Below are 19,631 nucleotides of genomic sequence, written 5' to 3'. Positions count from 1 at the left end.
CAGGCGACACAAACGAGTTAGCTTCAAATCGAAGCGAAACACATGATTTAGTATCACATCAATGCAAAGTACAAGGCTTAGCTTCAAATCCATACGAAATATATGATTTAGCTTCAAATTCATTCGAAACACGTGGTTTAGCTTAATATTCATGCGAATGGAATGGTTTAGATTCAACTACTTGTGATATACATGATTTAGCTTCAACTGCTTCGAAACAAACGAGTTAGCTTCAAGTCCATGCGAAACTCTTGATTTAACTTCAAATCAATGCGGTTAGATGGTATAGCTTCAAATCCATGCGAAACAAATGGTTTATCTTCAAATACTTGTAATATACATGATTCAGCTTCATCTGCATGCGAAACAAACGAGTTCGCTTCAAATCCAAGCGAAATACATGATTCAGCTCGAAATTCGTGCGAAGTAGAAGGCTTAGCTTCTAATCCATGCGAAACTAATGATTTAGCTTCAAGTTCTTGTTTTATACAAGATTTAGCTTGAACTGCATGCGAAACAAACGAGTTAGTTTCATTTCCATGCGAAATACAAGATTTAGCTTCAAATCAATGCGAAGTAGAAGGCTTGTCTTCGAATCCATGCGAAACACATGGTTCAGCTTCAAATACTTGTGATATACATGATTTAGCTTCAAATGCAGGCGAAACAAACGAGTTAGCATCAAATCCATGCATATCACATCATTTAGCATCAAATCAATGCAAAGTAGAAGGCTTTGCTTCAAATACATGAGAAACAAATGGATTAGCTTCAAATACTTGTGATATACATGATTTAGCTTCAACTGCATGTGAAACAAACGAGGTAGCATCAAATCCATGCGAAACACATTATTTAAATTCAAATTCATTCAAAACGCATGGTTTAGCTTAATATTCATGCGAATCAAATGGTTCAGCTTCAAATACTTGTGATATACGTGATATAGCTTCAAATGCAGTCGGAACATACGAGTTACCATCAAACGCAAGCGAAACAGATGGTTCAGCATCAAATCAATGCGAAGTAGAAGGCTTAGCTTCAAATCCATGCGAAACAAATGGTTCAGCTTCAAATACTTGTGATACACATAATTTAGCTTCAAATGCAGGCGAAACAAACGAGTTAGATTCAAATCATTGCAAAACATATGATTTAGCTTCAAATCAATTCGTAGTGGAAGGCTTAGCTTCAAAAACATGAGAAACAAATGCTTTAGCTTCAACTACTTGTGATATACATGATTTAGCTTCAACTACATGCGAAGTAGAATGCTTAGCTTCAATACCATGCGAAACAAACGGTTCAACTTCAAATACTTGTGATATACATGATTTAGCTTCAAATGCATGAGAAACAAACGAGTTAGCTTCAAATCCAAGCGAAACACATGATTTCATTTAAAATCAATGCGAAGTGGAAGGCTTAGCTTCAAATACATGAGAAACAAATGGGTTAGTTGCAAATACTTGTGATATACATGATTTAGATTCAACTGCATCCGAAACATACGAGTTAGCTTCAAATCCATGCGAAACAAACGAGTTAGCTTCAAATCCATGCGAAACACATGATTTAGCTTCAAATCAATGCGGAGTAGTATACTTAGCTTCAAATCCATGCGAATCAAATGGTTTAGGTTCCAATACTTGTGATATACATGATTTAGCTTCAAATGCAGGCGAAACAAACGAGTTAGCTTCAAATCCACGCGATACACATGATTTAGCTTCAAATCAATGCAATGTAGAAGGATTAGCTTCGAATACATGAGAAACAAACGATTTATCTTCAGATAATTGCGATATAAGTGATATAGCTTCAACTGCAGACGAAACAATCGAATTCGCTTCAAATCATTGCGAAGTGGAAGGCTTATCTTCAAATCCATGCAAAAGAAATGGTTTAGATTCAAATACTTGTGATATACATGATTTAGCTTCAAATGCAGGCGAAACAAACGAGTTAGCCTCAAATCCAAGCGAAATACATGATTTAGCTCCAAATTCGTGCGAAGTAGAAGGCTTAGCTTCAAATCCATGCGAAACTAATGATTTATCTTCAAATTCTTGTTTTATACAAGATTTAGCTTGAACTGCATGCGAAACAAACGAGTTAGCTTCAAATCCATGCGAAACAAATGGTTTAGCTTCAAATACTTGCGATATACATGATTTAGCTTCAACTGCATGCGAAACAAACGATTTATCTAGAAATCCATGCGGAACACGTGATATAGCTTCAAATGAATGCAATGTTGAAGGTTTAGCTTCGAATACATGAGAAACAAACGATTTATCTTCAGATAATTGCGGAATAAGTGATATAGCTTCAAATGCGGACGAAACAATCGAGTTAGCTTCAAATCATTGCGAAGTAGAAGGCTTATCTTCAAATCCATGCAAATCAAATGGTTTAGATTCAAATACTTGTGATATACATGATTTAGCTTCAAATGCAGGCGAAACAAACGAGTGAGATTCAAATCCATGCGAAACACATGATTTGGCTTCAAATCAATGCGAATTAGAAGGCTTATCATCAAACCCATGCGACACAAATGATTTAGTTTCATATACTTGCGATATAAGAGATATATCTTCAAATGCAAGCGAAACAATCGAGTGATATACAAATCAAAGGGTAACACATGATTTAACTTCAAATCAATCCGATGTAGAAGGCTTTGCTTCAAATCCATGCGAAACAAATGGTTTAGCTTCAAATATTTGTGATATACGTGATTTAGCTTCAACTGCATGCGAAACAAACGAGTTAGCTTCAAATCCAAGCGAAACAAACGAGTTAGATTCAAATTTAAGCGAAACACATGATTAAGCTTCAAATCAATGCGAAGTAGAAGGCTTAACTTCAAATTCATGCGATACGAATGATTTCTCTTCAAATACTTGCGAATATAGGTGATATAGTATCATATGCAGGCGCATCAAAAGAGCTAACTTCAAATCCAAGCGATACAAATGATTTAGTTTCAAATCAATGCGATGTAGAAGGCATAGCTTCAAATCCATGCTAAACGAATGATTTAGCTTCAAATGCTTGCGAATATAGGCGATATAGCTTCATATGCAGGCGAAACAAACGAGTGAGATTCAAATCCATGCGAAAGACATGATTTGGCTACAAATCAATGCGAACTAGAAGGCTTATCATCAAACCCATGCGACACAAATGATTTAGTTTCATATACTTGCGATATAAGAGATATATCTTCAAATGCAGGCGAAACAATCGAGTGATATACAAATCAAAGGGTAACACATGATTTAACTTCAAATCAATGCGATGTAGAAGGCTTTGCTTCAAATCCATGCGAAACAAATGGTTTGGCTTCAAATACTTGTGATATACGTGATTTAGCTTCAACTGCATGCGAAACAAACGAGTTAGTTTCAATTCCATGCGAAATACAAGATTTAGCTTCAAATCAATGCGAAGTAGGAGGCTTTGCTTCAAATACATGAGAAACAAATGGTTCAGCTTCAAATACTTGTGATATACATCATCTAGCTTCAACTGCATGTGAAACAAACGAGGTAGCGTCAAATTCAAGCGGAACACATGACTTAGCTTCAAATCAAAGCGAATTAGAAGGCTTAGCTTCAAATCCGTGCGAATCAAATGGTTTAGCTTCAAATACTTGCGAAATACATGATTTAGCTTCAACTGCATGCGGAACAAACGAGTTACCATCAAACGCAAGCGAAACAGATGGTTCAGCATCAAATCAATAGAAAGTAGAAGGCTTAGCTTCAAATCCATGCGAGTCAAATGGTTTAGCTTCTAATACTTGTGATATACATAACTTAGCTTCAAATGCAGGCGAAACAAACGAGTTAGATTCAAATCATTGCAAAACATATGATTTAGCTTCAAATCAATTCGAAGTGGAAGGCTTAGCTTCAAAAACATGAGAAACAAATGCTTTAGCTTCGACTACTTGTGATATACATGATTTAGCTTCAACTACATGCGAAGTAGAATGCTTAGCTTCAATACCATGCGAAACAAACGGTTTAACTTCAAATACTTGTGATATACATGATTTAGCTTCAAATGCATCAGAAACAAACGAGTTAGCTTCAAATCCAAGCGAAACACATGATCCAGTTTCAAATCAAAGCGAAGTGGAAGGCTTAGCTTCAAATACATGAGAAACGAATGATTTATCTTCAGATAATTGCGATCTAAGTGATGTAGCTTCAAATGCAGGTGAAACAATCGAGTTAGCTTCAAATCGATGCAAAGTAGGAGGCTTATCTTCAAATCCATGCGAAACAAACGGTTTAGCTTCAAATACTTGTGATATACATGATTTAGCTTCAAATGCATGCGAAACAAACGAGTTAGCTTCAAATCAATGCGAAACACATGATCTAGCTTCAAATCAATGCCATGTAGAAGGTTTAGCTTCAAATCAATGCGAAACAAATAGTTCAGCTTCAAATACATGTGATATACATGATTTAGCTTCAACTGCATGCGAAATAAACGAGTTAGCTTAAAATCCAAGCGAAACACACGATTTAGCCTCAAATCAATGCGAAGTAGAGGGCTTAGCTTCATATACACGCGAAACAAATGATTTGTCTTTATATAATTGCGATATATGTGATATAGCTTCAAATGCAGGCGGAACAATCGAGTTAGCTTCAAATCCATGCGAATCGCATGATTTAGCTTCAAATCCATGCGAAACAAACGAGTTAGCTTCAAATCCATGCGAAACACATGATTTAGCTTCAAATCAATGCGGAGTAGTATACTTAGCTTCAAATCCATGCGAATCAAATGGTTTAGGTTCCAATACTTGTGATATACATGATATAGCTTCAAATGCAGGCGAAACAAACGAGTTAGCTTCAAATCCATGCGATACACATGATTTAGCTTCAAATCAATGCAATGTAGAAGGATTAGCTTCGAATACATGAGAAACAAACGATTTATCTTGAGATAATTGCGATATAAGTGATATAGCTTCAACTGCAGACGAAACAATCGAATTAGCTTCAAATCATTGCGAAGTAGAAGGCTTATCTTCAAATCCATGCAAAACAAATGGTTTAGATTCAAATACTTGTGATATACATGATTTAGCTTCAAATGCAGGCGAAACAAACGAGTTAGCCTCAAATCCAAGCGAAATACATGATTTAGCTCCAAATTCGTGCGAAGTAGAAGGCTTAGCTTCAAATCCATGCGAAACTAATGATTTATCTTCAAATTCTTGTTTTATACAAGATTTAGCTTGAACTGCATGCGAAACAAACGAGTTAGCTTCAAATCCATGCGAAACAAGTGGTTTTGATCAAATCAATGCGAAGTAAAAGGCTTAGCTTCCAATCCATGCGAAACAAATGGTTTAGCTTCAAATACTTGCGATATACATTATTTAGCTTCAACTGCATGCGAAACAAACGATTTATCTAGAAATCCATGCGGAACACGTGATATAGCTTCAAATTAATGCAATGTTGAAGGTTTAGCTTCGAATACATGAGAAACAAATGATTTATCTTCGGATAATTGCGATATAAGTGATACAGATTCAAATGCAGGCGAAACAATCGAGTTAGCTTCAAATCCAAGCAAAACACATGATATAGATTCAAATCAATTCGCAGTAGAATACTTAGCTTCAAATCCATGCGAATCAAATGGTTTAGGTTCCAATACTTGTGATATACATGATTTAGCTTCAAATGCAGGCGAAACAAACGAGTTAGCTTCAAATCCATGCGAAACACATGATTTAGCTTCAAATCAATGCAATGTAGAAGGATTAGCTTCGAATACATGAGAAACAAACGATTTATCTTCAGATAATTGCGGAATAAGTGATATAGCTTCAAATGCAGACGAAACAATCGAGTGATCTTCAAATCCAAGCGTAACACATGATTTAACTTCAAATCAATGCGATGTAGAAGGCTTAGCTTCACATCCATGCGATACAAATGGATTAGCTTCAAATGCTTGGGACATACATGATTTAGCTTCAACTGCATGAGAAACAAACGAGTTAGCTTCAAATCCATGCGAAACGCATGATTTAGCTTCACATTGATACGAAACACATGGTTTAGTTTAATATTCTTGCGAAACAAATATTTTAGTAACAAATACTTGGGATAAACATTATTTAGCTCCAACTGCATGTGAAACAAACGTGTTAGATTCGAAGTCAAGCGAAACACAGGATTCAGCCTCAAATCAATGCGAAGTAGAAGGCTTAGCTTCAAATCCATGCGAAACGAATAGTTTAGCTTCCAATACTTGTTTTATACATGATTTAGTTTCAACTGCATGCGAAAAAATCGAGTTATCTTCAAATCCATGCGAAACACATGCTTTAGCCTGAAGTCAATGCGAAGTAGAAGGCTTAGCTTAAAATCCAAACGAATCAAATTGTTTAGCTTCAAATACTTGCGAATATAGGTGATATAGCTTCCAATGCAGGCAAAACAAACGAGTTAGCTTCACATCCATGCGAAACACATGATTTAGCTACAAATCAATGCGAAGTAGAAGGCTGAGCTTCAAATGCAAGCGAAACACATGAGTTAGCTTCAAAATAATGCGAATATGAGTGATATAGCTTAAACTGCATGCGAAATAAACGAGTTATCTTCAAATCCATGCGAAACACATGATTCAGCTTCAAATCAATGCGAAGTAGAAGGCATAGCATCAAATCCATGCGAATCAAATTGTTTAGGTTCAAATACTTGTTTTATACATGATTTAGCTTAAACTGCATGCGAAACAAACGAGTTAGCTTCACATCCATGCGAAACACATGATTTGGCTACAAATCAATGCGAAGTAGAAGGCTTAGTTTCGAATTCATGCGAAACAAATGGTTTAGCTTCAAATACTTGTGATATACATGATTCAGCTTCACCTGCATGCGAAACAAACGAGTTAGCATCAAATACAAGCGAAACACATGATTCAGCTTCAAATCAATGCGAAGCAGAAGGCATAGCATCAAATCCATGCGACACAAATTATTTAGCTTCATATACTTCCGATATAAGTGATATAGCTTCAAATACAGGCGAAACGAACAAGGGAGCTTCAATTCCAAGCGTAACACATGATTTAGCTTCAAATCAATGCGAAGTAGACGGCTTATCTTCAAATCCATGCAAAACAAATGGTATAGGTTCAAATACATGTGATATGCATGATTAAGCTTCAACTGCATGCGTAACAAACGAGTTCGCTTCAAGTCCAAGCGAAACACATGATTCAGTTCAAATCAATGCGAAGTAGAAGGCATAGCATCAAATCCATGCGAATCAAATGGTTTAGGTTCAAATACTTGTTTTATACATGATTTAGCTTAAACTGCATGCGAAACAAACGAGTTAGCTTTAAATCCATGCGAAACACATGATTTAGCTTAAAATCAATACGAATTAGAAGGCTTAGCTTAATATTCATGCGAATCAAATGGTTCAACATTAAATACTTGTGATATACATGATTTAGCTTCCACTACATGGGAAACAAACGAGGTAGCTTGAAGTCCATGCGAAACACATGATTTATTCTTCAAATCAATGCGAAGTAGAAGGCTTAGCTTCAAATCCATGCTAAACGAATGATTTAGCTTCAAATGCTTGCGAATATAGGCGATATAGCTTCATATGCTGGCGAAACAAACGAGTGAGGTTCAAATCCATGCGAAACACATGATTTGGCTTCAAATCAATCCGAAGTAGAAGGCTTAGCTTCACATCCATGCGATACAAATGGATTAGCTTCAAATACTTGGGATATACATGATTTAGCTCCAACTGCATGCGAAACAAACGCGTTAGCTTCAAATCCAAGCGAAACAAACGAGTTAGATTCAAATTTAAGCGATACACATGATTAAGCTTCAAATCAATGCGAAGTAGAAGGCTTAGCTTCAAATCCGTGCGAATCAAATGGTTTAGCTTCAAATGCTTGGGATATATATGATTTAGCTTCAACTGCATGCGAAACAAACGAGTTAGCTTCAGATCCATGCGAAACACATGATTTAGATTCAAATGAATGCGAAGTAGAAGGATGATATTCGAATCCCTGCGAAACATATGGTTTGGCTTCAAATACTTGTGATATACATGATTTAGCTACAACTGCATGCGAATCAAACGAGTTATCTTCAAATCCATGCGAAACACATGATTTAGCTTCACATTGATACGAAACACATGGTTTAGTTTAATATTCTTGCGAAACAAATATTTTAGTAACAAATACTTGGGATAAACATTATTTAGCTCCAACTGCATGTGAAACAAACGTGTTAGATTCGAAGTCAAGCGAAACACAGGATTCAGCCTCAAATCAATGCGAAGTAGAAGGCTTAGCTTCAAATCCATGCGAAACGAATAGTTTAGCTTCCAATACTTGTTTTATACATGATTTAGTTTCAACTGCATGCGAAAAAATCGAGTTATCTTCAAATCCATGCGAAACACATGCTTTAGCCTGAAGTCAATGCGAAGTAGAAGGCTTAGCTTAAAATCCAAACGAATCAAATTGTTTAGCTTCAAATACTTGCGAATATAGGTGATATAGCTTCCAATGCAGGCAAAACAAACGAGTTAGCTTCACATCCATGCGAAACACATGATTTAGCTACAAATCAATGCGAAGTAGAAGGCTGAGCTTCAAATGCAAGCGAAACACATGAGTTAGCTTCAAAATAATGCGAATATGAGTGATATAGCTTAAACTGCATGCGAAATAAACGAGTTATCTTCAAATCCATGCGAAACACATGATTCAGCTTCAAATCAATGCGAAGTAGAAGGCATAGCATCAAATCCATGCGAATCAAATTGTTTAGGTTCAAATACTTGTTTTATACATGATTTAGCTTAAACTGCATGCGAAACAAACGAGTTAGCTTCACATCCATGCGAAACACATGATTTGGCTACAAATCAATGCGAAGTAGAAGGCTTAGTTTCGAATTCATGCGAAACAAATGGTTTAGCTTCAAATACTTGTGATATACATGATTCAGCTTCACCTGCATGCGAAACAAACGAGTTAGCATCAAATACAAGCGAAACACATGATTCAGCTTCAAATCAATGCGAAGCAGAAGGCATAGCATCAAATCCATGCGACACAAATTATTTAGCTTCATATACTTCCGATATAAGTGATATAGCTTCAAATACAGGCGAAACGAACAAGGGAGCTTCAATTCCAAGCGTAACACATGATTTAGCTTCAAATCAATGCGAAGTAGACGGCTTATCTTCAAATCCATGCAAAACAAATGGTATAGGTTCAAATACATGTGATATGCATGATTAAGCTTCAACTGCATGCGTAACAAACGAGTTCGCTTCAAGTCCAAGCGAAACACATGATTCAGTTCAAATCAATGCGAAGTAGAAGGCATAGCATCAAATCCATGCGAATCAAATGGTTTAGGTTCAAATACTTGTTTTATACATGATTTAGCTTAAACTGCATGCGAAACAAACGAGTTAGCTTTAAATCCATGCGAAACACATGATTTAGCTTAAAATCAATACGAATTAGAAGGCTTAGCTTAATATTCATGCGAATCAAATGGTTCAACATTAAATACTTGTGATATACATGATTTAGCTTCCACTACATGGGAAACAAACGAGGTAGCTTGAAGTCCATGCGAAACACATGATTTATTCTTCAAATCAATGCGAAGTAGAAGGCTTAGCTTCAAATCCATGCTAAACGAATTATTTAGCTTCAAATGCTTGCGAATATAGGCGATATAGCTTCATATGCTGGCGAAACAAACGAGTGAGGTTCAAATCCATGCGAAACACATGATTTGGCTTCAAATCAATCCGAAGTAGAAGGCTTAGCTTCACATCCATGCGATACAAATGGATTAGCTTCAAATACTTGGGATATACATGATTTAGCTCCAACTGCATGCGAAACAAACGCGTTAGCTTCAAATCCAAGCGAAACAAACGAGTTAGATTCAAATTTAAGCGATACACATGATTAAGCTTCAAATCAATGCGAAGTAGAAGGCTTAGCTTCAAATCCGTGCGAATCAAATGGTTTAGCTTCAAATGCTTGGGATATATATGATTTAGCTTCAACTGCATGCGAAACAAACGAGTTAGCTTCAGATCCATGCGAAACACATGATTTAGATTCAAATGAATGCGAAGTAGAAGGATGATATTCGAATCCCTGCGAAACATATGGTTTGGCTTCAAATACTTGTGATATACATGATTTAGCTACAACTGCATGCGAATCAAACGAGTTATCTTCAAATCCATGCGAAACACATGATTTAGCTTCACATTGATACGAAACACATGGTTTAGTTTAATATTCTTGCGAAACAAATATTTTAGTAACAAATACTTGGGATAAACATTATTTAGCTCCAACTGCATGTGAAACAAACGTGTTAGATTCGAAGTCAAGCGAAACACAGGATTCAGCCTCAAATCAATGCGAAGTAGAAGGCTTAGCTTCAAATCCATGCGAAACGAATAGTTTAGCTTCCAATACTTGTTTTATACATGATTTAGTTTCAACTGCATGCGAAAAAATCGAGTTATCTTCAAATCCATGCGAAACACATGCTTTAGCCTGAAGTCAATGCGAAGTAGAAGGCTTAGCTTAAAATCCAAACGAATCAAATTGTTTAGCTTCAAATACTTGCGAATATAGGTGATATAGCTTCCAATGCAGGCAAAACAAACGAGTTAGCTTCACATCCATGCGAAACACATGATTTAGCTACAAATCAATGCGAAGTAGAAGGCTGAGCTTCAAATGCAAGCGAAACACATGAGTTAGCTTCAAATTAATGCGAATATGAGTGATATAGCTTAAACTGCATGCGAAATAAACGAGTTATCTTCAAATCCATGCGAAACACATGATTCAGCTTCAAATCAATGCGAAGTAGAAGGCATAGCATCAAATCCATGCGAATCAAATTGTTTAGGTTCAAATACTTGTTTTATACATGATTTAGCTTAAACTGCATGCGAAACAAACGAGTTAGCTTCACATCCATGCGAAACACATGATTTAGCTACAAATCAATGCGAAGTAGAAGGCTTAGTTTCGAATCCATGCGAAACAAATGGTTTAGCTTCAAATACTTGTGATATACATGATTCAGCTTCACCTGCATGCGAAACAAACGAGTTAGCATCAAATACAAGCGAAACACATGATTCAGCTTCAAATCAATGCGAAGTAGAAGGCATAGCATCAAATCCATGCGACACAAATTATTTAGCTTCATATACTTCCGATATAAGTGATATAGCTTCAAATACAGGCGAAACGAACAAGGGAGCTTCAATTCCAAGCGTAACACATGATTTAGCTTCAAATCAATGCGAAGTAGAAGGCATAGCATCAAATCCATGCGAATCAAATGGTTTAGGTTCAAATACTTGTTTTATACATGATTTAGCTTAAACTGCATGCGAAACAAACGAGTTAGCTTTAAATCCATTCGAAACACATGATTTAGCTTAAAATCAATACGAATTAGAAGGCTTAGCTTAATATTCATGCGAATCAAATGGTTCAACATCAAATACTTGTGATATACATGATTTAGCTTCCACTACATGGGAAACAAACGAGGTAGCTTGAAGTCCATGCGAAACACATGATTTAGCTTCAAATCAATGCGAAGTAGAAGGCTTAGCTTCAATTCCATGCTAAACGAATGATTTAACTTCAAATGCTTGCGAATATAGGCGATATAGCTTCATATGCTGGCGAAACAAACGAGTGAGGTTCAAATCCATGCGAAACACATGATTTGGCTTCAAATCAATCCGAAGTAGAAGGCTTAGCTTCACATCCATGCGATACAAATGGATTAGCTTCAAATACTTGGGATATACATGATTTAGCTCCAACTGCATGCGAAACAAACGCGTTAGCTTCAAATCCAAGCGAAACAAACGAGTTAGATTCAAATTTAAGCGATACACATGATTAAGCATCAAATCAATGCGAAGTAGAAGGCTTAGCTTCAAATCCGTGCGAATCAAATGGTTTAGCTTCAAATACTTGGGATATATATGATTTAGCTTCAACTGCATGCGAAACAAACGAGTTAGCTTCAGATCCATGCGAAACACATGATTTAGATTCAAATGAATGCGAAGTAGAAGGATGATATTCGAATCCCTGCGAAACATATGGTTTGGCTTCAAATACTTGTGATATACATGATTTAGCTTCAACTGCATGCGAATCAAACGAGTTATCTTCAAATCCATGCGAAACACATGATTTAGCTTCAAATTGATACGAAACACATGGTTTAGTTTAATATTCTTGCGAAACAAATATTTTAGTAACAAATACTTGGGATAAACATTATTTAGCTTCAACTGCATGTGAAACAAACGTGTTAGATTCGAAGTCAAGCGAAACACAGGATTCAGCTTCAAATCAATGCGAAGTAGAAGGCTTAGATTCAAATCCATGCGAAACGAATAGTTTAGCTTCCAATACTTGTTTTATACATGATTTAGTTTCAACTGCATGCCAAACAAACGAGTTAGCATCAAATCCAAGCGAAGCACATGATTCAGCTTCAAATCAATGCGAAGTAGAAGGCATAGCATTAAATCCATGCGAATCAAATGGTTTCGGTTCAAATACTTGTTTTATACATGATTTAGCTTAAACTGCATGCGAGACAAACGAGTTAGCTTCACATCCATGCGAAACACATGATTTAGCTACAAATCAATGCGAAGTAGAAGGCTTAGCTTCAAATCCATGCGAAACAAATGGTTTAGCTTCATATACTTGCGATATAAGTGATATAGCTTCAAATACAGGCGAAACGAACAAGGGAGCTTCAATTCCAAGCGTAACACATGATTTGACTTCAAATCATTGCGAAGTAGAAGGCTTATCTTCAAATCCATGCAAAACAAATGGTTTAGCTTCAAATACTTGCGATATACATGATTTAGCTTCAACTGCATGCGAAACAAACGATTTATTCTGAAATCTATGCGGAACACGTGATTTAGCTTCAAATGAATGCAATGTTCAAGGTTTAGCTTCGAATACATGAGAAACAAATGATTTATCTTCGGATAATTGCGATATAAGTGATACAGATTCAAATGCAGGCGAAACAATCGAGTTAGCTTCAAATCCAAGAAAAACACATGATTTAGATACAAATCAATTCGCAGTAGAATACTTAGCTTCAAATCCATGCGAATCAATTGGTTTAGGTTCCAATACTTGTGATATACATGATTTAGCTTCAAATGCATGCGAAACAAACGAGTTAGCTTCAAATCCAAGCGAAACACATTATTCAGCTTCAAATCAATGCGAATTAGAAGGCTTAGCTTCAAATCAATGCGACACGAATTATTGATAATCAAAAACTTGCGAATATAAGTAATATAGCTTCAACTGCATGCGAAACCAACGAGTTAGCATTAAATGCAAGCGAAACACATGATTCTGCTTCAAATCAATGCGAAGTAGAAGGCTTATCTTCAAATCCATGCAAAACAAATGGTTTAGATTCAAATACTTGTGATATACATGATTTAGCTTCAAATGCGGGCGAAACAAACGAGTTAGCTTCAATTCCAAGCGTAACACATGATTTAACTTCAGATCATTGCGAAGTAGAAGGCTTATATTCAAATCCATGCAAAACAAATGGTTTAGGTTCAAATACATGTGATATGCATGATTTAGTTTCAACTGCATGCGTAACAAACGAGTTCGCTTCAAATCCAAGCGAAATACATGTGAGGGCTTAGCAAGACTAAACTGAAAAATATCGACTCTTCTTGACTGACTCGGGTCTCTTATTTATATTACGTCCCCCAAAAAGGCCACGCCTGTTTTGGGGGACTCGCTGTCTTCTTTTACCCCCGTTTAGTTTGGCGGGGGAGACAGCCATCGATGAACCCTCGCTGTAGGGGTGCGCTCGCCGTTCGGCCAGGCAGCGGTACACGGCCGGTGGCTTTCTCCGCGACCAGGCATGCAGTACATCTGGCAGTGATAAAAAATAAAGAAACAAAGGAATTTCCGGTTCTTGCAAACGTCAAGGACGTTTTCTCTCCGTCGACCCCTTGACATCTGCAAGCGGACAGTTTTATGGTTATTACGGTCGCCGACCGTGTGCCGCTACATCACCCCCTTGCCAGTGATTGACCAATCGCGATACAATTCTTATTTCTACAACAAAAACAAAAAAAAAACAAAAACTTGCCCTGCGGCATGCCATACGACGGTATATGCGATACTCGCTACATCCCACTCTCTCACTCATTCATAATAGTATCTTATTTTTGCAATCTGCAATCTATCCGGAAACCTCACTCGTCTTCCCGACCGTGTAGTTCGCACCTCTTGTTCCGGAGCAGACACTGTCGGTTCTGACCGCGGTACCTGCATTGTTTGAGTCGCTTCATTATCAACGGCATCATTAACAACGTAGGCCGGCTTTATTCTATCAATACTAACATTAACAGGTTTATCCTTAATATTTATCACAAAGTTTTTTGGGCCCCGGGATATGACCTCGAATGGTCCATCGTACGGTGGCTCCAATAAAGTTCGTACTTTATCATTCCGGATAAACACTTTTTCACACACTGTTAAGTCTTTATATACAAAAATCCGCTGCGCATTGTGGTGACTACCTGAGGCTGGGGTGATCCCTCGGAAATGCTGACGTAGTTCCTCGGCAAAATTGGAAACGTCATACTCGCCTTCTATTTGACGCGGTGCTAGGAACTCACCAGGTAGATGCAACGTCTCCCCATACACAAGTTCTGCTGCCGTTGATTTGGTATCCTCCTTCCAGGCTGCGCGTAGACCCAGCAATATGGCAGGAAGGACCCTCGTCCATTGAACGTCTTGGTGGCAACGAATGGCAGCCTTCAACTGTCGATGGAAACGCTCCACCATGCCGTTCGCCGCTGGGTGGTACGCTGTTGTCCTTAAATGTGTTGTCCCTGTTAACTCGTTCAAATGCTTGAACAAGGACGATTCAAATTGTCTTCCTTGGTCGGTTGTTACTCTAAGAGGGGTCCCAAATCGAGCAATCCATCCCTCGTAGAACGCTCGTGCCACCGTTTGTGCTTCCTGATTTATCATCGGGAACGCCTCCGGCCACCGGGTATACCGGTCCACGCGGGTCAAACAATACCTCTGACCTTCCGACATCGGCAACACTACAATGTCAATATGCACATGTTCGAACCTTTCCGACGGCGCAAACTTTCCGAGCGGCGAATGTACATGCCTGGACACTTTTGAACGCTGGCAAGAGACGCACGCTCGCGCCCAACGCTTACTGTCCGTTTTTATTGACGGCCATACATATCGTTCCGTCATTAATTTCGCCGTCGCCTTAATTCCGGGATGTGCAAGTCTGTGCACCGTATCGAACGCCGCGCGGCGGAATGTTCCCGTGACAAATGGCCTCGCAATGCTCGTCGACACATCACACCATACAAAACTGTTTGACCCAGGAATTCGCATTTTTCTTAGCACTAGAGCACTCGCACACTCGCCTCGCACGTAGGCCGAGAGTTCGCTATCGGTGTCTTGTGCCTTCGCCAATTCTTCGTAATCGAGAAGTTCTTCCACTTCCTCGATCCTGGATAACGCGTCGGCAATAATATTGTCTTTTCCGGCAACGTGACGGATGTCGGTAGAAAATTGACTTATAAAATCTAGGTACCGGAATTGCCTCGGCGAGCACTTTTCCGGTTTTTGGCGAAACGCAAACGTTATCGGTTTGTGATCGGTGAATATAACAAACGCACGTCCTTCCACCATATACCGAAATTGCTTAATTGCTAAATATATAGCTAATAGCTCGCGATCGTAGGCCCCGTAATTCGTCTCCGCCGCGCTGAGTTTTTTTGAAAAAAAACCTATCGGTTCCCAACCGTTCCCGGTGTCCTGCTGTAAAACCGCGCCAACCGCGAAGTCTGAGGCATCGCAGGTAAGCGCAAGGGGGGCGCCAATCTGCGGGTGCGCCAGCAAGGTGGCCTGTGCCAAGGCTCTTTTTGACTTCTCAAACGCTACTACCGCCTCTGCATTCCAATGAATCGGTGTGCGACCCTTCGCGTTACCTGACAGCAAATTATTCATCGCTGCCTGCACCTGTGCAGCCCTAGGTATGAATCGTCTGTAAAAGTCCATCATACCTAAAAACTGCCTCAGCTGTTTGGCTGTAACCGGTTGGGGGTATTCTACGATCGCGCGCACCTTACATTCTAGAGGTTTTGTGCCCTTATGTGATACTGAATAACCTAAAAATTCTACCTCGGGTTTTCCGAACGTGCACTTGCCCGGGTTAATTACTATACCGTACGACTTCAGCCTATTAAATAAAATGTTCAAATGTTCGAGGTGTTGCGCTTCGGATTCCGACGCTACGATGATATCGTCTATATACGCGTACACGAAATCTAGTCCTCGATGCACCTCATCGATAAATCTTTGAAAAGTCTGTGCCGCGTTGCGTAACCCGAACGGCATCCCCGGAAATTCGAACAGCCCGAATGGCGTCGTAACCGCCGTCTTATACACATCTTCGGGCGCAACCGGAATCTGATTGTACGCACGCACTAAGTCTATTGTTGAAAACACCTTTTTCCGAATAAGTTTTGCGCAAAGTCTTCAATATGCTTTACCGGGTACCTATCCGGTACTGTGCGGTCATTGAGTGCCCGGTAATCTCCGCACGGTCTCCACTCTCCTGATTCCTTCTTTGGCACCACATGTAACGGAGATGACCAGCTGCTTTCGGACGGCCTCGCAATCCCCAGCTTCACCATTTCGTCGAACTCCTTCTTCGCTGCCTTGAGTCGATCCGGTGCCAACCTCCTTGGTCTGCAATTAACCGGTTGACCTGGCGATGTCCGGATATAATGTACCGTTGTATGCTTTTTTATAACAGTCGGGATTCCCTCTGGTCTCGTGATGTCGGGAAATTTCTGCAACAGCTCCAAGTATATGGAATCCCCCGAAACCGTTTTCACGCTGGGAATGTCGCTAGCACTTCTACCTACCGGTTGCCCGGGCACTGACAATGAAGTTATATTGTCTATCAACCGGCGATTCCGAATGTCTACCAGTAAACCATAATGGTACAAAAAGTCTACGCCGATAATTGGCTTAGATACACTGGCTACCACAAATCTCCACGTAAACTCGCGACGTAAACCAAAGTCCAACGTCAACGTGGTTGTACCAAACGTTGTAATTTCGGACCCATTTGCCGCGAACAACACATAATCCGATTTCTTCCCGGGGCCACGAATCATGGATCGTAGGTACACGCAAAGGTCGGCTCCTGTATCGACCAGGAATTGCGTTCTAGTCGTCTTGTCGGTCACAAATAGACGGCGCGGCATCGGGCTCAAGTCATCTGCCGTCATCAACGACTGCCCGGTTCGTTTCCCTGCATCGAGTTCCATTTGCACGGTGGAAAACATCGATTCGCACTCGCTCCCCAACGCCAATGGTAAAAACATTTACCCTGCCTCTGTTCCGTGCGTCTTTGCGACACGGAGCGTTGACGGGGCTCCCGACGGGCAGGCGATCGGGGGCGATACCGGCGATCGAAACGCGAAGGACGTTCATCCCCAATCAACTCGTGTCGGATCGCCGCAATCTCCTGCTGGAACGACAGGCTGATTTGTGCCATTTTTAAATTTATGAGTGCCTCAAGGTCTTGAGGCGCGTTGCTCGGTGCCGCGGCTGCTGCAGTAAATGCCGACGCCTCCGCTACCTGAGTTCGGGGGCCCATCGTCTCGGCTATCGCATCTGCCAGGTCAGCCACCTTATCCATCTCCGCGTCCTTCTGGGTCGCTAAGATTACCTGCAAACTACTAGGCAACCTACCCATCCACAGCGTACGCAAAACACTATCTGACACGTTGTTGCCAGCCAGTCCACGCAAGTGTCGCAGAAATTGAGACGGCTTCCTGTCTCCAATTTCCTCTGATTCCAGCAAACGTCGCGTTTTCTGCTCTTGCGACGAACTGAGCCTTCGAATGAGTTCCGTTTTTAACCTCTGGTACTGTCCAGTATTTGGCGGGTTCATTATAATGTCGCGGACTTCCGCGGCGTACACAGGATTCAATGCTCCTAACACATACCCGAATATTGTGGCTTCGGTCGTAATACCCGATGCCTCGAAACTGCGTTCGACCATTCCAAACCACATTTCTGGGTCCGACGCACAGAATTCGGGCATCCGAACGGCCACTCGCGACACAGATGCTTCCGCGGACGCGCCTCGCGGGTACGACGCAGCCTCGTTAGGGGTAGCCATTACTAACTTTACTATATCTGTTTATCAAAGTACACTTGTACACCGTTATTCGCGCGATCACGTCGGGGTCACCAATTGAGGGCTCAGCAAGACTAAACTGAAAAATATCGACTCTTCTTGACTGACTCGGGTCTCTTATTTATACTGCGTCCCCCAAAAAGGCCACGCCTGTTTTGGGGGACTCGCTGTCTTCTTTTACCCCCGTTTAGTTTGGCGGGGGAGACAGCCATCGATGAACCCTCGCTGTAGGGGTGCGCTGGCCGTTCGGCCAGGCAGCGGTACGCGGCCGGCGGCTTTCTCCGCGACCAGGCATGCAGTACATCTGGCAGTGATAAAAAATAAAGAAACAAAGGAATTTCCGGTTCTTGCAAACGTCAAGGACGTTTTCTCTCCGTCGACCCCTTGACATCTGCAAGCGGACAGTTTTATGGTTATTACGGTCGCCGACCGTGTGCCGCTACACATGAGTTAGCTGCAAATTCGTGCAAAGTAGAAGGCTTAGCTTCAAATCCATACGAAACTAATGATTTAGATTCAAATTCTTGTTTTATACAAGACTTAGCTTGAACTGCATGCGAAACAAACGAGTTAGCTTCAAATCCATGCGAAACAAATGGTTTTGCTTCAAATCAATGCGAAGTAAAAGGCTTAGCTTCCAATCCATGCGAAACAAATGGTTTAGCTTCAAATACTTGCGATATACATGATTTAGCTTCAACTGCATGCGAAACAAACGATTCATCTTGAAATCCATGCGGAACACGTGATTTAGCTTCAAATGAATGCAATGTTGAAGGTTTAGCTTCGAATACATGAGAAACAAATGATTTATATTCGGATAATTGCGATATAAGTGATACAGATTCAAATGCAGGCGAAACAATCGAGTTAGCTTCAAATCCAAGCAAAACACATGATTTAGGTTCAAATCAATTCGCAGAAGAATACTTAGCTTCAAATACATGCGAATCAAATGGTTTAGGTTCCAATACTTGTGATATACATGATTTAGCTTCAAATGCAGGCGAAACAAACGAGTTAGCTTCAAATCCATGCGAAACACATGATTTAGCTTCAAATCAATGCAATGTAGAAGGATTAGCTTCGAATACATGAGAAACAAACGATTTATCTTCAGATAATTGCGGAATAAGTGATATAGCTTCAAATGCAGACGAAACAATCGAATTAGCTTCAAATCATTGCGAAGTAGAAGGCTTATCTTCAAATCCACGCAAAACAAATGGTTTAGATT

General features: G+C 39.8%; 1 protein-coding gene across 1 annotated transcript; it reads right to left on the bottom strand.

Annotated features, from left to right (window-relative positions):
• Window positions 1–14,383: 14,383 nt before the first annotated feature.
• On the bottom strand, window positions 14,384–18,376 carry LOC143261041 (uncharacterized). The gene is made up of 5 exons (XM_076527641.1): window positions 17,677–18,376; window positions 16,738–17,500; window positions 15,600–16,417; window positions 14,724–15,257; window positions 14,384–14,469 (listed from the first exon to the last, which is right to left on the bottom strand). Exons 1-5 carry the CDS (start codon window positions 18,374–18,376, stop codon window positions 14,384–14,386), a joined length of 2,901 nt encoding a protein of 966 aa, XP_076383756.1.
• Window positions 18,377–19,631: the final 1,255 nt, after the last annotated feature.

The sequence above is a fragment of the Megalopta genalis genome, unplaced genomic scaffold, assembly GCF_051020955.1.
Source record: "Megalopta genalis isolate 19385.01 unplaced genomic scaffold, iyMegGena1_principal scaffold0032, whole genome shotgun sequence".
Lineage (NCBI taxonomy): Eukaryota > Metazoa > Arthropoda > Insecta > Hymenoptera > Halictidae > Megalopta > Megalopta genalis.
The sequence above is the reverse complement of the archived record's forward strand: the minus strand, read 5'-3'. Positions and strand labels throughout refer to the sequence as shown.

Bases quoted from the DNA above. Each gene is read 5' to 3' on its own strand.
- LOC143261041 (XM_076527641.1), bottom strand. From the start codon at position 18,376: ATGGCTACCCCTAACGAGGCTGCGTCGTACCCGCGAGGCGCGTCCGCG. The intron at 17,501-17,676 runs GTCCTTCGCGTT...AACTCGATGCAG, and splicing joins CGAGTTGATTGGGGATGAAC to GGAAACGAACCGGGCAGTCG. The intron at 15,258-15,599 runs GCGAGTGTGCGA...TTGACATTGTAG, and splicing joins ACTCTCGGCCTACGTGCGAG to TGTTGCCGATGTCGGAAGGT.